The sequence below is a fragment of the Gallinula chloropus genome (assembly GCF_964237585.1).
Source record: "Gallinula chloropus genome assembly, chromosome: 1".
Taxonomy (NCBI): Eukaryota; Metazoa; Chordata; class Aves; order Gruiformes; family Rallidae; genus Gallinula; species Gallinula chloropus.
The window spans coordinates 148,234,034-148,260,546 of NC_140085.1; the positions used below are offsets into that span (position 1 = coordinate 148,234,034).

General features: G+C 39.7%; 1 protein-coding gene across 1 annotated transcript in view; it reads right to left on the reverse strand.

The window, feature by feature from the left end:
- Positions 1-3,303: 3,303 nt before the first annotated feature.
- The window catches only part of SEPTIN10 (septin 10), a 29,565-nt gene continuing 6,355 nt past the window's right edge, over positions 3,304-26,513 (reverse strand). Inside the window, exons 2-10 of the mRNA XM_084272614.1 lie at positions 23,865-23,982; positions 23,001-23,196; positions 21,346-21,532; positions 18,707-18,868; positions 17,139-17,235; positions 16,409-16,577; positions 8,236-8,368; positions 5,329-5,519; positions 3,304-4,208 (exon numbers count right to left, since the gene is read on the reverse strand). Of these exons, the coding sequence (XP_084128740.1) occupies positions 4,193-4,208; positions 5,329-5,519; positions 8,236-8,368; positions 16,409-16,577; positions 17,139-17,235; positions 18,707-18,868; positions 21,346-21,532; positions 23,001-23,196; positions 23,865-23,982 (1,269 nt within the window). The 3' untranslated portion in view covers positions 3,304-4,192. The remainder of the gene's footprint in view (positions 4,209-5,328; positions 5,520-8,235; positions 8,369-16,408; positions 16,578-17,138; positions 17,236-18,706; positions 18,869-21,345; positions 21,533-23,000; positions 23,197-23,864; positions 23,983-26,513) is intronic.

Sequence of the window (26,513 nt, forward strand, 5' to 3'; positions counted from 1 at the left end):
CGAGTGACACTAAATCACTTTTTGCAGGGTTAAAGTTACCCAAGTCTGCACAAAGGTCTTGACAAAGTCATTTTTCTTTTGAAATTATGTTGCTGTTGTGGAAGAGACTCGTCTTTTGGTAAGTTGAAATCCAATCTGAAGTCCCCCTGCTGCCACTTCAGTCCATTTCTTTGTGTCGTGTTGCTGGTCACTGGAGAGAGATGAGCAGCAACCCCCATCTCGCTGCCCAGCGGAAGAAGGTGTAGATAGTGATGTCACCCCTCTCAGCCTTCTCCAAGCTGAGTATAACACATGCCCTTAGCAGGTCCTCCTAAGTCTGGCTCTTGAGGCCTCTCACCATCTTGGTCACCCTGCACTGGACACACTGTGTGATGTCCTCCTTACGCTGAGGTACCCAAAACTGCACACGGTGCTCCAGGTGGGGTCACACCAGTGCAGTGTAGAGTGTGGCAGTCCCCACCCTTGACTGGGTATCTGTGCTGTGCTTGATGCACCCCGGGACACAGTTGGCCCTTTTGGCTGCCATGGCACACTGTTAATTGATATTCAATTGAGCTTCCAGTCATAGAAACACAGATGGGTTTGGGCTGGAAGGAACCCCCAAACCCATGTTGTTCCAACCCCCCTCCATGGGCAGGGACACCCTCCACTAGCCCAGGCTGCCCAAAGCCCCATCCAACCAGGCCGTGAACACTGCCAGGGAGGGGGCAGCCACAGCTTTTCTGGGCAGCCTGTGCCACGGTCTCAGCTACCTTCATAGGGAAGAATTTCTTCCTTATATCTGATCTAAATCTGTCCCCAGTCAGCTGGAGCCTCTCCAGATTCTGAAGACCATTGAAAAATAATGGAGAAAGGTCCTGTGATAACATCAGCCAGTTCTTTCGGTACCCTGGAATGAATCCCACTGGGTCCTACAGATTTATGCACATCCAGCTGGATCAACAAGTCTGTAACAAGTCTGCGGTTGGATGGGAGTTCATCATCCCCCAAGTCTCAGTCTTTCAACACAGGGTTCTAGGTTCTCAGCACCCACCATTGATGTTGAAAACAGAGATGAAAACAACATTAAACATCTCTTCTTCGTCTGTGCCCCTATTTGTGAGGTGACTGACCTCATTTAGCAATGGACCAATGTTCTCTCTGATCCTCCTTTTGCTGTAAACATATTTTAAAAGGGTCTTTTTGTTGTCCATCCCAGTGCAGAACAGCTTGAGCTCTAATTGAGCTTTGGCTGCACAAATTTTCCCCCTCTGGAGGCGAACAGCACCTCTGTAGTCCTCCTGTGCTGTTTGTCCTTGTTTCCACTGCCCAGGCATTCTTAATTTTTGAAATCCAGTCAACTCTACCTACTTTTACAATGCAAATCTAAATGTTCCTGACACAAAATACGTAGGCAATGCTATATGGTGAGTAGTAAAAGATTTAAGGTAAGACCAGTTACACATCCTGGCTGTGTCTTCTCATGGCAAAGTAATTTCAAAGATGCAGTTAAGAACAAATACACAAAATATGTATGGAATCTGTCCTAAGGGAAGGATCTAAAAAGGTGAAGGCTTCAGAGTTGTAAAGGCCGTAAATGATCTCGCAGTAGCCACTTACAGCAGGTACCATAACAATAAAGAGACTTTAATAAGTGGTCCTGAAACCATTTCATCCACAGGATAAACCTCTCTGAAGGTTCAATTAAAAAGCACACAGCTAAGAGAAACTACAGTGAGGCATATACATTTTTATTTACTACTACTATCAATTCTGCACTTTCAGGAGGTACTTAGTTGTTCCTTTATTCTTTCTTTGAACTGCATTTGACTGTCAGGCTGTGATCTGCACTTCTGAGCTTATCTGATACCTCATCTTTAGGTGAACTTAAACAGACCAACTGCGGAATTTCCCATGCTTACAGATGACTCTCCACCACTTAAATGCACATCAAGATAAAAAGAGCAAACCCACCAGCTCTCTCCTTCTGTGCTACAAGTGAACAGACTCCCTTTCCTTGTCACCTGTTCTTGCACAGGTGCCTGCACCCGTTTTGTTTTGCTGCAGAGTCCCACAGGGCCAACACGTGCACCCGACCATAAACCCAGGCTGAGCAAGACACGTGGCATCCATACGGTGCTACTCATGGTTCCCAGCTGTCCCAGCGCAGCACATCCTGGAGTACTGGCCAGGCACAGAGCTATCTAGGTCAAACAGTACTTACCCACCTCAGACTTTGCCCTCAGCAGAGTGGCCACACCATGGACAGCTGAATCTGTCCTTTGATGGGGTTTCTGTAACGCTCATGTAGAGCTGTGCTCCCGCTAACACCGGTGGCTGGGATAACCCGTGCAGGGATGAACGAGCACTGACAGTACCCATCACTCAATTGTAATCACATTCTGCTCAAGGTCACTCTATAACACTGCCAAATCCACTGCTCAGTTCAAAAAATACATGTATTATTTTTCATGAGGCTGCTCTCTCTTTTAAGGAGGAGGTGTCCCTTGTTTCTGATCAAACTGAGGCAAGTGGCCCAGGCAACGTAAGAAAAAATAAAAGAGGAAAAAACCCAGAGTCTTTCATCAAGCTGCATTTTGCTGAGGAAGGAGCAATCAGACAGCAATCACAGGGCCTGGCCCCAGCTCTTCTTGTGCTCTTGAAAGCAGCATCGGTTACACACTGGCTGAGCATGCAGGCTGAAATGGGTGTCTCCTCTTAACCCTTCCCTCCTACATGACAGCCCACTGTGCCTGTGGGACTGACTGAATTAGCAGTTTGCCCCTTTCCAGTTCAATTAAGGATTTATACATCTCAGCATCTATTCCTCCTCATTGCTATGGAATGGAAGGAAAACAATGCTGTGGATACTTCTGAGAGTAAATAGGTGGTGAGGTCAGTCACTGGAACAGGCTTCCTGGGAAAGTGGTCACAGCATCAAGCCTGTCAGAGGTCAAGGAGGGTCTGGATGATGCTCTTTGACATATGGTTTAGTTTTAGATAATCCTGTGAGGAGCCCAGAGTTGGACTCGATGATCCTTATGGGTCCCTTCCAATTTGAGATATTCTATGATTCTATGATAACTACAGTAGTATATGAATAGTATATCACAAGTCATATGATATATATGTGCAACCTGTCCTATGGAACCTGCTTTGGCAGGGGTGTTGGAACCGATGATCTCTGGTGGTCCCATCCAACCCCTACAGTTCTGTGATTCTGTGATACTGCCTTTCTGGCACAGTATGCACAGATCACCTATTTTTCCCAATCAATAGTTTAACACATTTAAAACAAACATACTTTTCAGTTTAATGTGAAATCTTACTCCTTGTTTTTAATAACACGGGAGGGAGAGAAAGCAGAACAACAGAAACACAGAAACAAACCAAATGTATTTTACTTCTATCAAGTTAGTATTTCATTTTTCAAGAGTCGCACTAAACAACTCCAGAGAACCTCAGCTCCTACAGTTTCCCATTAGTCATCCTGGCTACTGAAAACACAACCCCCTTTTATACTTGTTTTAACCTGAAGCTCTTGCAGCTACTAGTTTTTGTGAAGTTCAGCCTCTGTTGTAACTGAACACCACAGTCACAAGCATCAAAAAGTTACAGGTGCTTTCCAAATGGAGTCAGAAATGTCAGATAAACAATCACCTAACAGTACAGCACTGGAAAAAAACATTTCTGTAGATTTTGATTAGAAAGATCGTATCTGAGATTGAAAACAGTGCTTGTACATAAAAGCCTATAAACAAAAGGCTGTCAGCAAAATCACTAAATGGTTGAATTACATCAATGTATTAAATAATAGTTAGTAAGCTAATATGCCATACCATATGAAAATAACTCTTTAGAAAGGTTATAGTGGATACATTCACTGAATGCTTCTGTAGTACAGCATTCACCTTAGGAATGGAATCATTAATGGCAAGGGCATTTTCTTTGGTACAACACACTTGGAAGGAAAGGGAGCTGGCCACACGTAGGTATCAAGGCAAGAGAAGAGTCCGCAGTGGCCATCGCAGCAACTGTCATCCTGTATGTGCCTGGATCAAAGTTTAAAATCCTTCTTTTGCAGCATGCAGCAACAAGAGATGTTTTCCAAATCCTGGAGTGAGAAACTGAAACTCCTGTAACTGCAGAAGCAGACTGTGGATCGTTGCTTCCTCAAGAGAAATTATCAATATTGTTTCTTCTGTCATGGGTGTCACATAAAGCTGGAGCTGAAAAACAAAAGCAAGCACATAAACTGTAATGTATGCTGAAGAAATAAAGCTGAAACAAGAGAAAACAAATCTAAACACTTCCTGAAGCTGAGAGTTACTTATAATAGTGGGGATAATGACTTCTGTTAGGAAGAATTCCACTGGCATATAAATCCAGATAAAGGAGTCTAGGAAAAGAAACTCACTAACATTACTTGAAATGCAATAAATTTTGGCAAAAAACCAAGCAGGCTTCTAGCAAACACCCCAAATATGTCAAAGCTGTCTTGATATTTGTGGGAACGTGCACCCACCTAACTTGTTCATAGAAAAACTCTGAATGAAAAGTTCATTTATAAGTGTGATTTTTTTTTCTCTTCCAAAACCAGAAGTCAATTAACTTATTCATTTCCTTTCCTGATAGTCTACAACTTTGCTGCAAATAACATTTTGTTCACTAATATCTTGCTGCAATTAAAAGCAGAATTTTTGGTACAGAAATTATTCATAACTGCTAGATTATGAAAAAGTCAAGTATGTTATTTTGGAGACCACTTCTGAATACATTTCGGAAACGTCACAATTCCAGCTTTTCTTTTGGGAGTGCAGAAAGAAAGAAGTGGGTGGGAAGAAAGAAAATGAAATGTTTATCAGCCCATATTCCACACTGGGTGAAATTTACAGTCCATTTTATCCATCTGTCCTCTCAAAAGTCTATCCTAAGAAGACACAGCAGCAGTCAGACTGCTTCATCAAACTAACATACCCTACATTCAAAACCTGAGTGCTGCCATCAAGTACTATTTCTGGAGTTCCCTGGGTGACTGTCTCACTCTCTAAGTTCTCACTCTCACTCTGTTCATCAACATTCACAGTTTCTTCATCGCTGACATCAAAGCTCAGGAGTTCAAGTTGGGAACCTTGTGTCCTTTGCAGAAAAAGAAAACAAAAACCAAACAAAGGGAAGAATGCTCATAGAACATACAGAAATTACTCTAAAAGCAAATCCAAGCATGAGTATATTTTACACACTTCAGTCTTCTTATCACAGAATAGGCTTACTGAAATTTGTGTTATAGAAGTGGTGTGTGAAGGGTGTTTTTTATCGCTGCCTCTGATGACTGGCATCAGCACCTACTTTTTGCGGTCCTTGTCTCTCTTCAAACTGAGAAGAGGGGTAGAGACTGATGCTTGTGACTGGAGTAATTCGGCATTAGCTTTCTTTTGCATAAACATAGCTATTTCATCTTCCAGAACTTTTCTCTCTCTCTCTAATTTCAGTTTTGCTTCTTGATGCATTAGCATACGACGTTCAAATTTAGTCTGTATCTGTTTAAAGAAAGCACAGAAAGTAGTATTACCAGTCAGTAACGCAAGGTGGTGATATCACAGCACAAAAGCCCTCTGCAATTGCCTAACTCCTGTAGGACGTCACGAGAATGGCAGTTCTTTTCTCAAACTGTAAGACTAAAGAACAGCAATCCAGAACAATAATGACTCGCAGAAGCCAGGCTACTGCACACAAAGCACAGGTGGAAACCACGGAAGACACTAAGTGAATGTGCGATTTCCTACTGTATCTTTATTATACCAAAAATGAGGATGCCTTCAGAGAGGAAACTATTACCAACAGAAGGATTAAATCAGGATCTGTCCTTTAGAATCTACTTCCCTCAAACCAAGTGGGCAAGGAAATATACATACTGTAGTTACACAGGTATGTATTTTCATATATATATATATAATGAAAATATATACATTAAATATATATGTATATTAATTATAGTTTAATCTGCATATTGATTACATTTACATGTTAATAGGTAGACACACAATAAGTCTGGTCGGGGAAGTTACTTATGGGCTGCAAGAAGTTAGCCTGCTTTTCTGCAGTAATTGTTCTTTGATTGTTCTTTTGACATATTAATGGCTTTTACTCTCCAGATGCATCGTGACCAGTTTAAACCTGCATGATAACCAACAGGTACATCTCCCCACACACAAATCCTCCCAGAATCCTACTTCTGTATTACACCAACTGTACTGGCATAATTCAATCTGAGTGCAGCTATACTGGTATAGAAGAGAGTTTTCTTTCAACTTTTTGCAAAGAAGGAACTAAGAATAAAAAACTATGATTAGAAATGTAACAGTGTGCCTGTTCTGCTCAGCAGAGCTGTCAGAAAGTATCTATGTATCATAGAATCACAGAATATCCTGAGTTGGAAGGGGCCCATAAGGACCATCGAGTCCAACTCCTGGCTCCCCATGTGTTTATGGATGTACATTATTCATCTATTTATTTCACTGCAGCAGTCAGCCAGATGCACCACAAAACCAGGTACAGCAACCAGAATACTCGGGGTAGAAATGGTAGGGCCCTAAGTGGTTCTGTGCCTCAGGAGTGGAAACGCTGCTTGTTGCACCTGTAAGTTGCCTCTAAATGAAGGACGTGAAAACAATCTGAAGTACAACAGAAATTCCTGTTTTTCCACTCCTCAGAGGAGCAGCAAGATCACATGACAAGCGCTCTCCAGGAGGGACTGCATGATCACTTTCCCACATGGGGAACTGGGAGAACAAACACCCATAACTCTACTTCAGCATGCAGAACTCACAAACCACCTGGTAAAAGTCATAGAAGGGAACATCAAAGGGTACCACAGGCACTGTGCAAGGCCTCGCTCAGCCTGCCTTGAACATGGCCAAGTATTCTCCCAATTGCAAAGCCTCATGCTGAGAAGGACTGAACTGCATTTTTCTCCACAAGTAACATGGGGGACTTAACAGATTCAGAAAACAAAGTTTGAAGCCTTTTTATTGAAAACACGCCCCTGAACACCTTGCAAAAGCATCTTTGCTGGGAGACTGAGTCCAGAAAAGAACAATGATAAATATACCCGGGTTTCCAGTTTCAGCTGAACCACTGTTTAGATATAAATACGTATGACCATGATAGAGTCTGGCAGGAAGCAGATGAGAAGATCCTGTTTTGCCAGTCCAGCTTGCCAGGACTACATTTTCAACAACATATTCAAAAAATGGTCCACATGTCCAAATATTCTTAAGGCAGCTGGGAATAGATGAGATTTTAAAAACAACCCCAAAAAAATGAACAAAACCACCACCAACAACCTGCACACACTTTCAAGCCCTCAACATGAGGGTTGGGCTTATCTCTAATAACTGAACCTGGAGGTCAGGCAAACAGATGCTCTGCTCTCCTGGGCTGAAAAATAGCTCATGGGATTTTTTTCTGAAATCTTGTTTTTCACAGAGCAACCTAGGCATGAAAAGCAGCTACTGTGCTGCTGTGGCATACCGGTGTTTCTCCCTGTAGAGAAAATGCAACTCTTACTTCACTCTTACTTCACCATAGCACCTCTGACTCTATTGACTTGCCCCAGCTATCCACCAAAGCCTTTAGACCATAAGCTCTCTCTTGCCTAAAAAAAAAAAAGACTGCCATTTAAACAATCATAGAATCATTTAGTTTGGAAAAGACCATTAAAGATCATCAAGTCCAACCATTAACCCAGCGCTGCCAAGTCTACCACTAAACCATGTCCCAAAGCACCACATCTACATGTCTTTTAAATTCCTCAGGGGATGGAGACTTTTTCCTGGGCAGGTCCAGTGCTTGACAACGCTTTTGGTGAACACATTTTTCCTAATACCCAATCTAAACCTCTCCTGGAACAACCTGAGACCATGCCCTCTTGGCCTATCACTTGTGACTTAGTAGAAGAGCCCCAGCCCACCTGGGTACAACCTCCTTTCAGGCAGTTGTAGAGAGCTATAAGGTCCCTGCTCAGACTCCTTTTCTCCAGGTTAAACAACCCCCATTTCCTCAAAAGACTTGTTCTTTTGTTTCCTTGTGTATTAAATCTGCTAATCCAATCAATCTGTGCAATCTGTTTTGACTTTACGAGTTACAGCCCTCAAAATACCAGGAAATTATAAGTAACAATTAGTTGTCATTTTGCTAAGAACTTAACAGTTCCAAATCTCAGTGAAACAATTCCAGACAGACAGACATGCCTACCTGCTGCTCTGCTTCTTTCAATTCTGCTTCTTTCTCCTTCACCCTCTGCATAAACTGTTGTCTCATCTCCTCCTCTTTTCTTTGCATTTCAAGGTAGAACTCATGCCTCTTTGCCTCATAGGCTTCCTGTAGACTGAAGTCCAAAAATGTAAGCAAGTCTCCAGCACGCTGCTTTATTCAATGTGGAAAACCAACAATCTGGAACATTATTTAAACAATTAATAGTAATCTGAAATATTAATTCCTGCAGCTCCCCACATAAAAATTCATAAACAAACCTAAACAGAAGCAAGCATCTTACCTTTCCAAATTTTTATTTAACAACCCTGAGTAAAATTACTTATGCTAACAGCTCTGGGGCAATTTACATTTCAAAGTAAATACAGCACTCTCACCTTCTAAAAGACCTGAGTTAGAACTTTCTGCCTCCAACACACATAAGCTTTTTCTTTAACTGACTTACTAATAAGACACTAAATTGTAAGAAAAAAAACCAATGTCTACATTGTGAAACCTCAGTCTTAAAACAGAACATTACAAAAGTGCATCTGGAGCATTAACACAACTAACAAACTTATTATTACTACATGAAAAGGAAAGCAACTAACAGGACCTTCAAAATATATAGCACTCTCTTGTCAAAATTTAAATATGGCAGAGTTGCATTAATACAGAATAACCACAATTTCCCACATAGTTCAGCATCCAAAGGATAGGGTTACATTCCAACATGCATCAGCCAAAACCTCAAGACTGCTTGTTTTTTCTTGAATCATCCCTCCCAGAAGCTACTGTCCTGCATACATACCACAGTTATATTTGAAATTAGCTAGGAGATGTAAATTAGTTCATATCATTGAGCCAACAGCAAAACAGCCTGTAATTAAAACATCTCCTAACTTTGAAATCTTTGCCTCCCTTCTCTTTTATAAAAATAAGTTACTGTACTATACATTTCAGTACATGAGACCTTTTTTTTCCTCCAAACACCAGGTACTTGAAATTGAGAAACTTCTTTCCTATCAAAGCTTATCGTAGGAAATTAAAAGATACTGGTAATTTATTAATATACTACCAAAGTTGGCCATTTTGGGGGGTCTATATTACCACTGCTATCACCACAGAGCTGGCAGGACAAGTTCTGCTTCTTGGGGAGAAAGGAATGGAGTTTGCACACAGATGCATCTCACAGACCAAAGAGCACACTACCTTAGAAAAACACACTACCTTAGAAAAGCACACCTGCTTAATGACCCAGGTTCTCCCAAGAAAACTTTTACCACAAACTTCTCAAAGTCACAAGATTCTAGAGAGGCAGAACTGGTAGATCAGAGCTGTGCTAATGGTTATTACAAAAAACAAAAGGATCCTCTGGAATTTTGTAGGACACAGGGCTTACGAGCAGATCAGAACACGGGTAATGTTCTAGCTCTTTATTCTGGGACTGTTCTCTTACACCATTCCACAATTTTAACACTTCCCAAGTGCTGACTAGTCAGCCCTTCTCAGCTATCATGAGTTAATGTCCTTTGCCAGGTATCTTATGCCTTCCACTCCAATGTAAATATATATATATCAAGTATTTAATGTTTTAATACACATACACAATTTTGCACCAATTTTTAAGCCTCATCTTTGACCATTTCTGTTAAAACAGTTTGTGAAAGTAAAGACTTACAAAAGGAGATATCTAAAACCTTAATAATTTAGAGCAACAGTAAGCTTAAATTCTCTTGAACTCTCTCTCTTCTATATTTAAATTTATGACGACTGGACAGTTTCCAAATCCTAAAGTTTCTTATTTTTATTTAAAATATAATCCAAAGAAAGAGAAGAATCGTCTCAAAATTGCACATACAGACTTCATGTTTCTAAGATCTCGAAGTCAGAGCACTTTTCCTAGGCTATGGGCTTGGTTTTTTGCAGTTCTTAATCAGCTGTGAATTTACTTCATTCATTCTGAAATCTCATCTAGTACATGAAACAAGGGCATGGTTTTCACACAAGTATATTAATTCACACTGTCTTTAAGTTTAGACACATATGTAGTAACAATAAAGCTACAGCACAGGTTTTTCAAGTGCCAGCAATCTCACTGCACCCATCTGTGGTCCCTGTGTCAGTCCTGCTAACTAACAAGCTGCCTTTGGGTACAATAAAGCAGCTAGAGAAAGTGCTAGAGTAAGCTGACGTGCTGCAATGGCACCTTCATTTCATTATGTGAAAATCTTTAGACTCAACCTAAGCTCGTTTATCAGGTAAAACCAATCCTGATATGAAACTAAGAAAAGATTAACTTTGAAGTCACTGGATTTACTAAGTAATCAAATTACACATATGGAGAAGAGGGAATATGTAAGTGGATTTTCAAAATCTGCCCTCCCCCTGGACCAAATTGTTCTAGAAATCACAAAGACAAAATTAAACCAAAATTTCCTTCTCTGTGTTTGGCATATCAGCAACATAATGATCAAAAAAAGTCTTTCGGTTTAGGAGGTTTGGGGAGGAGGGGAAAATATTTCACCAGATCCTAAGCCAATCCTTTTAACATAACTGCACCCACTGCTCAGAGTAAAACACTTTCCAGTTTGCCTCAAAACTGGTTTCGCTGCTTCTCATATAGCACATTAGGAAAACCAAATTCACTGGTTCTCTTGTTCTTCTGTGTTGGACCTCTAGAATTTTATACTCTCTACAAAGCCGCTTGCAAAATTAATGTTAAAGACAATTATTTAAATAATGTGTTCCTATTGATGCTTTGGAGGAAGGGAAGGGATTGTGAAGAAAGTCTACACCTAAGTAAGTCATTACCTACCTCATAACAGCACTATCACCTACCTTTCTACAGAAGCATAGCTGTGACACAGAGTTTTTCTAGCTGTGTAAGACTTAGAACATGGAAGCCTAAACATAAAGATGCAAACCAAACATGTTATGTTCATAAATAAAGATTCTGAAATTAATTCTCAGTGGAATAAAATGTTTGTGTGCTTTAAATAACACAAGTATTTACACAGTATTTTATACTTTGTTAATTTAAGTTTTAAAAAGCTTTCAAATTTGATAGCTACATTTGTAACGTTTTGCAAGACATTTGACTATCAGTTCAGGTGTATCAGAAAAACTAAAAAATGCAAAAGTTAACTAGTGGCAGGTATTTTTAGCATGGTCCCTTGAATCAGTGATATTTAGCAACACTAAGGTTGTGGTAGATTTAAATAATTACCATCTTCCCAGAGGAGGAATGAAAACCAGGTATTTTGGATATGGTTCAGTCTTACCATTAGGAGGTTAGAATACTTAGTTCAAATGCAAAGGTCGGTAGTTGGTCAGATGAATTCCACTCCCAAGTGACTCCTTAAGGAAGAAGCCTAATAGCCTTTCAGATACTAGGCTTCCTTTCTTAGGAAAGACAACTAGAGTCCTATCAACCTTCCTCTACATGTAAGCTTATTCACATTACTGAATCCTTCCTGTTTTTCTGTCAGCATCCTCAAAATAGACTGAAAAATAAACATGTTTTTTGTTCAAGAGCCGCAAGGCCTGAATATCCCAGTTTCAGGGAGAAATAAAGTATGGAACATATGATTGCTCACCTACTGAGAAACAGAGAGATATTTATGTTTCATTGCAATTATTCTGAAGAACAAATTCTAATTATGAGCACAGAAAAACCACTAAACAAGAGAGTGATTAACATCAGCGAATCCCAATATACAAGCACGCAGCCTGAACATCAATCTTTGTTTTTTTTCAAGGGACCCCTGCCTACGGGTTTTCTTCTTTCAAAACAGGAATGTCCCCTTAAGCAACAACGTAACTTAGACTGGGAAAACAGACTTGTAAAATGTCCAAATTCGAAACAGCAGCAATCCTCTCCTGCCTTGTAAACATCTAAGCTTAGTAGGTATGTAAATGTATCGCTTTGTTTGGCTGGAAGCACTCTTCATGTCTAGATTTCTACTTCCACCTATCCCAAATGTTTCGATTTGGGAAATCTCAGCAATTATCTCTTGCCCAGACTGACCTGAAACCAGGATTCATGGACATAATTGGAACATCAAAAAGGCAGGACTGGACCACCCACACACAAAAAGGTCTATCTACTTTTCAACAACAAACAAAGGCAAATCCCAATTTTTATTATTAGAAAATTGTAATAAAAGCACTTCCTGGATTTTACATCCAATGGACACTGTGTAAAACGCATGAACCAGCCCCAAAAATACTCCACTATTCATTGACTTTGTTACATAAATTTTGCTATAACAATCTTTCCAAGCCCATTCCTGACTGGCTGCTTTTCATGGCTTGGAAACCAAACTATACCTCTATGACTAAGTTTAGCCTTAGATGGCATTCCATTTACATTCCCTGAAGCACCATGTGGTAGATTCACTATTTTAAAAGTGTTTTACCACATGTTACATTTTTAGTTTGATATGGTACATACATGACTGTAATTCTCACTGCCTTTGAGGATTATATTCAGTTATAAGACTGAAGCAAGGTATATGAATGTGATTAAGTTCCCAATTACCCATTAAGTTATGCTAATTGTTGTTATCCAATTTAAATAAAAAATGGTTTGATACAATGCCAGTATAAGCCAGGTGCCCTAAAAGCAGCAGAAGTAATAGTCCAAATTCCTATGGATGATTTTACGTGCTATTCTCTCAATGACTGTAATATCCAAAATCCTGACTAAGCCCTTACACCTTCTTAACCCTAAAATTAGTGTCCCTCCATACTTCTACACATTCTTTACTTACTGTGACTGCTTATGGGGCTCTTCCACATGCAGTAGCCTTAGCTACTTCCAAATCACCCCCAGCCTGCTCATCCGACTGCATTAGTACTAAGCTGCAAAGGGTTTCAAAAGACAGCACTTCAGAGGTATTATTACTGACAAGAAATGCACATTGGCTGGCCAACAGGAGCAGAGGTCATCTGCTTTTCCTGCAGTGAGAACACTAACCATGCAAATCCCCTGGAAGCATCCAACTCTTTACTGAAATCTGAAAATGGAGAGTTTGTTGATAAATTATCATGGAGAGACTAACAGATTGATCAGGTAAACCTGATTTTCCCTGGAAATCTGGTTAATGAGAAAGTTAAGTCTTAGAATGCAACTGCAAATAAACAAAATGAAAAGCTATTATGAGACAAATTCACCAAAAAGTACAGGATTAGGGAATATGCATTTTTAACAGTGTACACAAGACAGTCATTTTTGGACTATGTTTATTTTCCCTCCTTACACCTAGTAGTAAAGATGCAAATCTGTTTTTCCATTGTGTGCTGAAACCATCCCTTCCTGTGTCTCCCATAAAAAAATAAAGCTTGCCAACATATTTTTTCACATGTAAGAGTGAAAGCCTTTACAGATGTCTGCCCACAACCCAGCTCACAAGGCAGCTGAAAACCCAAGAATTGCTGGGTTTGCCTCGCAGTGCCATGCAATTATGGATGAACAAACTACTCTTGTACTTTTAAATCCCAAAGAGCAGTACAGGAACTTCACAGGCAGCTTTTTACTGACATGCCAAAAGGCAGGGCTTCCTGCTGTCCACCAGGACCCCCAGATCCCTCTCACCTATGCTGCTCTGCAACAGGCCAGTCCCCAAACTACACTGGTGGTACCTGGGGTTGCTCTTCCCTAGATGCAAGACCCTGCACTTGCCCTTCTTAAATCTCATTAAACTTCTCCTTGCCCAACTCTCCAGCCTGTCTAAGTCTTGCTGAATGGCGGCACAGCCCTCTGGTGTGTCAGCCACCTCTCCCAGTTTTGTGTTGTCAGCAAACTTGCTGACTGTACACTCTATTCCCTCATGCAGGTCACTAATAAATATACTGAATATTTACACAAGTTGCATGACATTTTAATCTTCAGTCACACACTGCCATGCAATATTAACTATGCCTTAAAACTCTAGCTCTTAGAATCCATGTGTATATATTGTAAACTCTGTTAAGGAAAGAGGACAGCAATTTACTAGCAGATTTTTGCCTAGAAGAAGAGGATAGTTCCTATTTTGAGAGATATTTATATTTACAAGTCAGCAAAATGGGAAACACTGAACTTCCTCTACGGAAAGAGATGTTTTCTATCACGCTGCTGAGGATGACACTTCTCATTGTTTCCTAAGTAGCTTTATAAAACACCATACGGGCAAGGCTACATTAGTCTGCTAAGGACACTACATAACAGATCCTCAAAATTCTCATCCCTTTTAATGAGACCATAAAACATCTCTCCCAAAAGATGAAATGCCTTCTTTCAGACCTCAGTGTCATTCGCTATGCCACATGAAAGAGGGACAACCACACATCCTAGATTCAGTCCCATTTTTCTCTTCCCACCATAGTAAATCTGGGAAAATGTGAATTTTTCCAGATTCTTATGCAATACCTACTATCACCCTTCCAAAACAATGACATTTTCAATAGATACAATTTACCAAAACCATTAAGTAAGTGTAACTGACATTTAGTGGGCCATACAAGACACAACACAGGGAACTTAGCTTTTCTGTACCTCCACAAAACGATCTGCTTCTAAACCAACTTCTGAAGTATATAATACTACAACATTCTGACTTAAACCTTCCATTTTATACCATTACTAAAATGCAAACTCTTTGAGGGTTTTGCAAAGACAATTTTTGTGTTTGTGGAAGAAAACAGTTTTGAGGATGATCATTTTTATAACTTAACTCCTATCTTGAGATGGCTGTATACTGTGAAATTCAAGTTCAGAAAAGCCAAAGGTACATCTATGTTCTTAAACCTTATGCCATTGAAAAGTCTATGGGCAGTTGGTTTTAAACCTGACTCACCTTTGGTTCCCTATTTATGAAAATTATTTGTTCCTTTCTTGTTAAGTCAAGAGAAATGTCACAAGACCACTGTGATTCGTGGTCAGTTCAAGATTATCTAAATGAACTAATCCTTAAACATGCTTTGATATTAAGACTTCCAAAAGTGCCCACATCCAGCATGTTAATCTGGCCATGTTAACCTTATTTAATTATTATTTGAACAATATATAAATTAGACCTAGCCAAAGTGAAAGAAATGATGTTCTATCAAAACTCTACAAGTTACAGTAACTACAACTGCCCTAGAACTTCTGTATAGGAGAAAGCAAAGAATTTAAGCCACCAAAAAACCTCCGTGGAGGGAAGCCATTTAAAAGTCATTTATTTTTACCAGAACAGAATGAGTAAAGACAGTCTAATGAGTAAGTAAAACAAGAAGTAAACAAATCAGTTGGTTCAAAGCACTAGAAACTGTTGTTAATGCAAAGCTGTGTTTTGTTTAGGTCGGGTTTAGGCCAGGTATTTCCCACCATGACTATGCAATAATAGCACTTTGATTGATGTAAAGACTCGAACAACCCCTGAAGCATCAGTTCTTCCCTACCAGGACTCTAGCCACTTACAAAGTACAGTCCTACACTAAAATGACTGAAGGAAGTTGGAAGAGGGAGATGACAGAATTGGAAATAAAAGATTAAACAAACTGGATATAGATATTGTAAATAACTCCTGCAGAAAGCAGCTTTACTACACGAAACAACCAAGTTCTCCATCCCTCTGCATAACTTTTCTTTGGAATTGTCTATTAACTTCCTAGAGTCAAGCAAGAGACTTCTTGACCTGAAAAGTCTAGACATTCATTATTACAACAGATAATGTGGGAAGCCAACAGTGTAACCAATGATTCTGTAAAAGATTTTGCTTTGGTTCTTTCTGAACTTCGAGTCCAACCAAACCATTGTTCAGAATCAGACATTATTAAGAGTGAAAGTAAACTAGCATGCTAATATATAATGAAAAAAATTCAAAAGGCATAAAGTGCACGTACTTCAAGAAAATTTACATTCTCCAGGACAAAAACTGAAATCCCCAGGATTATTCTAGAAAAGAAATCTTTCAGAAATACAATTAGTGTGTATGCTTTTAAAAGCAATGCTTATATGATCCCTTATACTTCTCCAGGAAGGTAACTGAAGGAACAGCTACCTACTTACTCTGATTTTTAAAAAACAATCCTAATTCTTTCCCTCCTCAAAAACCTATTCTACCTATGAACTGTGCTCTGTATTGGGTTGATGCATCCATGAAGTGAATGGACGCTGAAAGGAAGTGCTGCACATGAAGTCCTTTACCTGATTGGTTTGTTCTCAGGGCCAATGTCTCTGAAGCCCATCTCCTCCAGCCTGCAGCGTCTGTACAACTCATAATGTCGTGCATGAGTCTGCTCTCTTAAGTCTTCCATATTTGTGCAAACAAGCATCTCACGAAGCTTCACAAAGTCACAGTGGGTCTCATTTTCCACTAATCAATTAGAAGAGAAGATTTTATTATTATGCACAAGTAGTAATATTGTCAAAATGTATTTTAAACAGCATTGAGATTAATTATTTTGTTTACTAATTATACTTCCAGGAAGAGGCATCTCATTTATTATACCTTATACTTTCTAAGAATTTCTAATGTGCACATTGAAGTACTGACTGCAAGTGCCAGTGAATGTGTTCCAACACATCCTGAGCTCCTATTCTAGTTGAACAATAATAAATTTCTCTCTTTTCTCCCCTCTTCTTTACAATAATCATAAAACTTTGAAATTTGGTAGTGCTAAAGGCACTGCTACCATACTAATATACCCAAATATTAGACACACCATCTCATTGCTTGATTCCAGGGATGCATCAGTGTGGAAACTATCAGTACAGTGCACACCACAAGTATAATTGTTGAACTCCTTAAACTGTTGATCCAAAATACTATCACTATGTTATCAGAGGACATAACCAGGCTTTTTTAGTACTGGTGAATTTTATACTTCAGGAACAACAAAAAATCGCATAAAAATATCTCTCAGAATTCCTTTACCTTGTACAATGCCCCAAGGGTACCGACGAGCTCTCACCGTCGTGTTTCCAATTTTCACCTCTTCCGTACTTCCTACCACAGCAAACGGTAAATGGTCCTGTAAGAGTCATGCCAATACAGTCTTATCTCTCAGCCTTCTTAAGGCAGGACTGAAAGCAAACACTTTAGAAATAAATTAGGGGAGGAAATAAGTCAAGCTACAATAACAAAACCAGGAGGAGCAGTTGATAGACCAGACAGGTATGCTGCCAATTCAGAGGAACCTCAACAGGCTGGAGAAATGGGCCAACACGCAGTTCAAATGAGAGCAATGCCAAGTCCTGCACATCAGGAATAACTCCACGCTCCAGCACATGCTGGGGGACGACTGTCTGGAAAGGCACTTTGTAGAAAAATACATGGGGTTCCTGGTGGCCAACAGGTTGGACCTGATTCAGCAGGCTTGCCCCAGTGGCAAAGGCATCCAACTACATCCTGAACTGCATTAGGAAGAGCACCAGCAGTAAACAGAAATCCACTTGAGAACACATCATCTGATTCACATTCAGCCAGAGTTCATATCCCCAGTAAAAGTCATGAGACAATCGCAGGTTTGAACCCAAGGCATGGTCGCCGCTCTGGGCTCAGTCAAATGGCCAGAAATACAAGCTGGATACTGACTGTGTGCTGTACCCACAACAACTGACCAAACAAATACAAAAATATAATAATCAGCTGGAAAACAAATCACTAAAAGAGCATGAAAGAAAGTAGTAGGTAACAGACCACCACCCTCTCCCACAGCAAAAGGACCTGGTACTGAATGACAGCTTGCACATCCCCACTCCCTGGCACAAGTGACAGGGGTTGGGACTGCAGAGCCACACACTCCAGCCTACCAGCTCCTCCTCCCTCTTTTATACCCCATTGCATGCAAACATACGTCCACATGCATCTACAAGCATATGTGCATGAAGAGCAAATACAGAGTGCTCAAAGCAAAGATGTCTAGCTGTACAAGCTTAGTTGAAGCTGGCAGATACTCCTGGGAGGCTCTGAAAGGACAACAGTAAAAACTCAGAACTATATCTGACTTCTTAATTCCCGGGGAAAATCTGCCCTAATTTCAAATAAAAGTACTTAGTAAAAGGAAAAAGCAGATGGAAGACTTGCTATCATAAAGACCAGAGAAAACTGGAGAAACGAGGCACTTAAATATCTTCCCTAACAGATGTAAGGTAGTGTTTGCTGAGGAAAAGAGCAAAGCCATTCTGTCCATTTATGTTGGCAATTACACATTATCCAGAAATTTGAAAAAGTATTTGTGAGAGAGAAACTGTTCTGCTGCTGAGCCATTAAAGAAAAAGCCATCTAAAACCAGTGATATCAACAGCAGAGGGACAGCAAGATTTCTGAGTAGGGACAAAAGCCCAAAACATGCGAGCTTTTTAATGAAAAAAAAAGAAACAAAGAAATTTGTTATATAGAAACCTGTAAGCCTCAAGATAATGGTAAAAGAACAGGCATGAACTGGCATTAGAGACTGATGCTTTAGTACTGAAATACCAGTGGTTTTGTCATTTACTTACATTCATGATGGTATTAATCCCAGAAACAGATTCATCATCAGTTGGAAACTGGTATATCTGGATGCCATTATTAACGAATTCGCTCATGATTTTGTTCTTGAACTTCTGTAGTTCAGTTTTAGAAATGCTGTCTGCTTTGCCTATAATTGGTATAATGTTCACCTATTAATGATACAAATTATATGAAAAGGGTAAGGCTTCGATTCTGAGGTGGCATCTTTTATAAATTAAAAGCATCTTTTATAAATTAAAGCCTGTGGCTGCTTGTTGCCAGGTAGAACTGAAATCTGTGCAGCTGCCCAAGGAGACATGCACTTTTCAGCTTCATCAGTTCCCTGACCAAGCAAAACATCTTTAGGTTTCCATTTAAATCAGTTCCCTCAGCCAGGGAACTGGCTGCCCAAAACACTGAACCATGCACAATGGGAAGAAGCAGCTGAGACTACTTTGTTCGACAGCAATGCAGAATGACAATATAAAGTCACCAGGATAAACTTTAGCCATGCACATGACTTCTCTGTTTGCTAGCACCAAATTCAGCCCCTCTGATCCTCCTTCTGCCTGAAATGCAAAGTGCAGCTCTCCCTCCCAACACTTAGAAATCACACCATGACTCGAAATGAAGATTTTCATGCAACACCTTACATTAATGCCAAAACATCTGTTGCTCCCTTACGCTACAGAGAAGAAAAAAAAAAGGCTATTGGTTGATATCTTGTAGGCTGATTTAAATGTATCTCTATGAATCATACAAAGAATTTCAAAGATTCTTTTTTATGAAAAAAGATCATTTTTTAAGAGAAAAAACCCACATCAAACTCCACAAGGTACAGTCATAGAATTTCCTGACACAAGAGTAATCTGAATATAATTCTGTGAGAATGACTTAAAACTCCAGATGTATCAGTTGAATAATCACTAGTTCTCAGCAAGAAAACATACAGAGGAAGATTCCCTTAACCTGTGAAATGAAACCTGGCTGGTCTGTAGTGTTTAAGTCCTATGCAAAACTACAGGATTTTCCACTGTCTAAAAAGCTGGGTGCCAAATTCTTAGCTAGTCATCCAATTTATAAGCAATAGTGAAAATTAATTGCCCACAGGTATATCTGGGGTTTTTTTCCTCCCAGGATTACAGAGTATAGGATGACCCTGTCCTATTCCAAGAATCCTCTTTACCTGTGTAATCTGGTTTTGTTTTGCACTGAGAAAACGGTAACAAAACCGTAACAGTGCACACTGAGGTAGATTTAGGGAGAAACTGAAGACAACTTTAGACACTAAATGTACACATGTTGCTGTACTACCTCCTCTTCACAGAACCCTGAACTCACTGCCTAGAGACTTCCACATTCTGGGAAACCCCAAGTTCCAAATTCCAGGAGAATGCATACTAAAAGCATCACAAACACGTTCCACAATAGGACAGAAACCAAACTACAGTTACAAGTACATATAACTCTTTTTTTGTGTGTATGTGTATTTCTGTAGTAATATCAGAAAGCAGAATCAGGAAGTGACATGCTATTCATGTTGTCCCTGAGCCAAAACAGAATTAAAAATATTTAAAGGTGGCTAGAGGATAAAATCTGACAAAGCAGAACTGCTTTTGGTTTATCCCAATGGAAAAATATTTTCTCAGGAGACTGGGACTCACGGATCTATTTCCTCTTCTTTTGGAAGAAACGTTTTAAAGGGAGTTCAGAAAAGAGAGGGAATAGCCTAGAAACCAAGTACAACCTCCAACCTCAGAAAACAATTTGCTCCATGAAACTGTCCCATTTTCTAGTATGAAGGCCCTTTAGCTATCAGTGCATATTAAAGTGTATTTCCACAAGCATTTTAATCTGGCATAAACCAACACTGTAGCAGAAAGAACTGACCCAGCTCTCCCCTACCTCTGTCCCACCTCATGTCCTCCCCAACCTATACCTAATACCTAAGGTGCTCCTCAATCACATATGTGGAATAGACAGCTGATTTGATCCTTATTTTGAGGAAACATATCACAAACAAGGAAATGCAGGAAGAAAATTTAGTCCTGCTATAGGAAGAAAGTTAAGAATTTAGAAGGTGCAAGCAATCACACTAGAAACTGATATTTTAAAGCTTACAAAACAAATCAAGATGTGAGGCTTAAAACACTAATGCTGCCTATCTTAGAAAAAGTCATGCTGGCAGGGTGTTCAGCTCATCTTCAGTTACCTATAAAAAAGGTTTTCACAGTGCTGCAAAGCTTTATATGCCAACTTTACAGCAGTCCCAAAACTTGACAGTGAATTAGAAACAAACTTAATTAGAAAAATTACAGGAAATGTAGAGGGTACCCTATCCAATCACTGTAAGAGGTTAACAGTGTCTCTCATTTTTTTTTTTACTTTTGGTTTTAAACCCCATTGTGCTGCTTTTTTCAATGTTCTTGCCCACGTCTGTCTCTCTTCTTTTGATTTGCAAATAAACAGTGATCAACTGCAAGCTACTGGCAGAACCAATGTATTCAGAATTTAGGGTATACCAGTACCAAAAAAATCCCTAAACCAAGCACACAAATACAGAACTGAAAGGTGGTAGAGGATCTAAAAGCCACAAGATGCTTCAGAAAATAAGACAAACTCTTAAAACTCTGTTTCAAAGTCTTACCTTGCTGTCTAGGCTTTTCATGGTTAACAAATCTAGGGATTTTAGTGAATGGCCTGTAGGTGAAATGAAATAGAGGCAGGCATGGATGCGAGTATCATGGTAGCTAAATAAAGAGCGCTCAATTTTCAGTTCTTCCTGGAGATAGGCTTCAAATTGTGCATCTATATAATCCACTACTGGCTGACAGCTGTAAGAAATGAAATTTAACAAGCAGAGATTAGCTACTCCTAAACAGAGCCAGGCTATGGAGGAATTCCTCTTGTACTGTTTTATGGCTTTTTTGCTTTACATATCAAAAGGCTGCTCAACCATCTACCCAGTACAGCAGAAAATGAAATGTACAGAATAATCTTAATTTCTAAAAGGCTACTCAAAATTGTGCACCTAGTTCAGCTACAACATTTCCTAGCTACTATTAGTGAAAGATGCTACATGAAGTTAGTTAAGACTATAAACATCTTCCCAAGTGATGTTTTATAAATTTTTGCTGTCAAGCTGTGCAATTGCAGAACTCTTAGATGCAAGGAAGATACAAGAAACTCTTAGATACAAGAAAAGAAAGAACATGCAATTACCAGTACCAAGAAATAGGACCTCCTTTATCTTCTGAAGATGAAGGACTGTACATGAGAGAGCTCTTAAATAATAGACAAAAATTGAAAAGGAGGAATGTAAGAGAAAAACATAAATCTGATTTGCAATAAATACAGTTTAAGTACACTTTATCCTACTTACAACCAGATTATAATCTGCTTTCTAAAAGAAAGTGTTGCTAGATGTACATGCAGCATGCCCTTGTATTTCTGTTGCTACACTGAGGTTATAAACCAGATCAAATGCTGTCAAAATTCAGTAGTTGTTACAGACAAAATTAAAAGAAAGACTAAAAAACAGCTCCTGTACCACACATCAAAACCCGTAATATCTATACTAATATCTACTTGCATCTCATTCATCCAAGTCACTGTCAGTAGCTATTTTCCAATCATAAATCACAGCTCTCATGATAATCTTAATGTGAGTCTTTAACCTCCATTTATAATGACCACTACTTAGGCACCCATATAGCCAATGAATTGTTAAAACTCTTCACAATTAAGTTGAAACAACCAAAATCTAATAAAACACAGTTTAACATTTTTAAATCCTCAATTCATAAAAGCTGATACTCAAACAAAGTTCTGAAATACATTAGCATGGTTCCTCTACATCTTCTGATTACGTTGTCCAACATAAAAAGCAGAGGTCTTCAGCAATCCAAGTTATATTCCTTCCACTTTAAGGCCTTCAATATGTTCCAATGGAATTGTAAAATCCCTCAATATCTAATCTATGTAATCTACAGTACTTTATAATCTGTTTGGCTTCTTAAAGACCTCCTCCCCCTCCTCTACCCCAAAAGAAACTAGTCACCACTGCACATTTTATTAACATTCATCTATAAAAGACTGTATCATAAGGAAAGGGGCAGAATTGATCTCTCAAATAATTTCCTAGACAGGAAGAAAAACAAGTTTACTTGAGCACACAGAGAAAACAGTTAACTAAATATTTGGAACATATAAGACAAATATTTACTATTAAATCCAAAGAAAAATCAACTTGCAATTGAAGACCAGAAGTTCTGCATGCCATAGCAGCAAGAGGGCACTTACCTATCTTCTTTGTTTATCTGGTCACCAAATCCCAGCGTATTTACAATGGTCAGCTTCAAAAGAACATTAGTTTCCTGGAGTTCATATGTCTGGGCTCTAAGTTGCACACTTGGCAGAAAATGTGTTGACACAGGGTCATCAAAATTGGTGTTGAACAAACTGTTTATCAAGGTTGATTTCCCACTTCCAGTTTCCCCTAAACAGAAAGGTTGGGCAAGACAGTTTGCATGTCAAATAAATACCTGCTAAGGACAGAGAGTGTTATCACAGCAAAAGAAACTTAGGCAAAGACTTGCTGACTGACTTCTCTATCAGAAGTTGCCTCCATCCCCTTTTCATAATCAGCACTAAATATCTTTTAGTTCATTTTTTCATCCTAAAGATAAGAGACTTACCTGCGAACAAGTGATAAGCAGAACAGGCTCATGTGAACCAATTTCCCACAGATTTTAAAAAGCAAAATAGCTGTGAAAACATGGGCTTCAACACAAGGGATTTATGATTAAGGGTAAAATACTAGAGCAAACATTTGGTAAGAACAGAAATACTTCAGCCTCTTGGAATTTTAGCATTTTTGATCTGAAACTCTTTGTTACAGTAAAAATAGAGCATAGACTAGTTTACCCAAAAGAATCCAAGAAGCTGCACATAAATCAATCAAAAAATGGATTTTTAACATTCTTGGTCTTTCTATTGTTTATGAAAATACTATATATAAAAACAAAACATGGATACAAATAAGCAAAACTAGGGGAAGGAATGGTTAACATTGCAGAGTTCAACATTGCAACCAGATTCAAATTTCAGTCACTTCCTAAGGATGGACACACTACTAAAGCCTTAAACCATTCAGGTACTACTTACCAATGCAAAGAATGTTGAAGCAGTAGCCCTGCTTGATGGATTTTTTAACCAGTTGATCAGGTAAACTGCTGAAACCAACATGCCCAGACAAGGATAAAGTTCGATAGCCAGCATTTCGCTACAGAAAAATAATTTTAAAATAATGTTAGTGAAGTGAGCTGCAAAGCAATTAGCAATGGTTGGCAACAAAGGAACTCTGCTAGTAAGCTAGAACTCCTTCCTTGTGATTTACATGGAACCAAGAAAAGCAAAGGCTGAAAAAACAAAATCAGCTTTATTCTACAACTTGAGAAATCATTCAAGTTTACTTTAAAGGCCTGTTTACAGGCTCAGAGTGAAATCCACGTTTTGCAAAAAAGAGGCAGAATTCACAACAGAGACCATAATCACAAGAAGGTGTATGTTACCGATCAGAATTCACTCTGAGTAGCTGGAACTGAAATTGGTATTTAGGTAAAATAACACATTGCCTATGTACCAGAAGTTTAAGAGATTAATATTACATATATTATTAGAAACACCTAAAAAGTGCACATTCCTTTCCAAATGTCAGCTAGCAATCTCGTGTTCTGACATCAAGGCAATGTGTTGCCTAGAAATGGGTAAGATTAAAAGGAAATATCTTGAAACTTAATGTTTAAACAAACATTCCATATCATGAGTGTAAATGGTGGCAGACAGGTCCACCATGCTATTCTTTCTCTTACATTTCCAATCCGCACACCATTAACTGCTTTCTGGGAACATGCATAGAGCCATCAGTAAGAAAATGTTTACAAGCCCACCAAAGTGACACTTTTTATAATAGGTAAGCATAGAGAGTTTCAAAATTCTGGTAGCTAAAAGGATATGGATGTTCTTCCCAGCAAACACTCATCCTCTTCTTGTATTGCACAGGACTGCTTGTGTGGGACTACAGACTGCACTAACTCATGTGTGTTGGACTAACATAATGAGGAAAAATGTGTCAGCAAAGTGAACAACTGAAGGAGAAAATATGACATCTTAGAGATTAAAAAAAAAAGTTCATTCAAAGCACATCTGAACAAGGAATTTCTCATGGTATTCCATTTAAAGACAAGCGTATCTGAGACACAGTGGCAGCACATCTAACAACTCTAGTTACAGAGCCTGGTATTCACACCACTTCTACTGCCAATATAAGACAGCACTCTTAAAAGAAACCATTAAGCCACCACACCAAAAGCCAGCACAAGAAGCTCAGCATTGCTGTAGAAAGGAAGGCTTTCATCTCTGTATCACCCGCCTAAATCCAAACCATGCTGGACCACCAAAACCTTGCATAGCCATTTGTATGGCCAAGAAAAAAACTGTAGCAGAAACAACTTTATTTTCTTCCAGTCCACTTGGATTTCAGTGGACAAATCACGGATACCCACAACCTAACTGACCATTTCCAGAGGTCACGAGAGTAACCACCATGTCATCCACCAAAGACTGTGCCAGGATTAAAAAGTGTTCAGCTAAGGAAACTGGTTTGACAGCTGTAGTTGCTGTACAAAGCTAAGTGCGGAAACAGACAACTGGAGTTGTCATAGCTATTAACTCTGTAACTTCATTTTCAAAAGGAAGGGAGAGATGAAGTACACTTTAGCAATTACACTCAAGAGTTTACTGTTGTCTGGAAATGAAAAACAACAATAATTAGTTCTTCCACTGTTATACTGGCTGTTTGCCACTGAAAAGTTGGCCAAATTTCTGTGTGAAACAGAGAGCAATAAGAAATAACAAACATGCAAAACAAGGTGCCTTCTCCACGCTTTGCTTAAGAAGTTCTAGCTATGCCTAGAACCCAACAGATCAGGGAATTTTAATGACAATTCTCAAATGTGATTCAGTGAGGCAAGGGGTGGAATGTCATAGTTTTGCTTGGCTGGGTTCTGGTGGAGAAGGGAGGCTGCAGGGGTGACTTCTGCAAGAAGCAGCCAGAAGCTCCCTGCAGGCCCCACAGAGCAAACACCAGCCAGCTCAAGGCCGGAGTCGGTTGGGGCCAAGGCCAAGCCCATCAGCGACGGTCACAGTGCCTCTGGGAATCACATTTAGAAGAAAAAAAAACACCCTGAAGCAGCCACTTTTCGCCCCCAGAGAAGGGAGTGAGAAGATGTAAGGAGCTGTGCGGACACCAAGACAGGTGAAGGGACTGGGGTGGCGGGGAGGATAAGAATGAGGCGCTCCTGGTGTTGGAGAGAGATTCCACTGCAGCCTGTGGAGAAGACCATGGTGAAGCAGGCGGTAACCCTGAACCCTGTGGATCATGACTGAGAGCAGAGATCCCATCTACAGCCTGTACAAAACCCCATGCTGGAGCAGCTGAAGACAACTGAAAGATGCTGTAACCCTGTGGGAAGCCCATGTTGGAGCAAGCTCCTGGCAGTGAAACCTGCAGCCCATGGAGAGACCGACTCACGACAGAGCAGGGCTCTGGGGGGAACCAGGCTGGAGCGGACTGGGCCTGAAGGTCAGCACCCCATGGAAGTGACCCACGCTGGGGCAGTTGGGGAGAAGCTGACGTCCCAACAGAAGGGCTCAGGGAGATGTTCATGGAGGATTTTCACCCGTGGGTGGGACACCACAGTGCAGCAGGGGAAGGGTGTGAGGAATCAATCAGCCAGGGTCAAACCACCACAT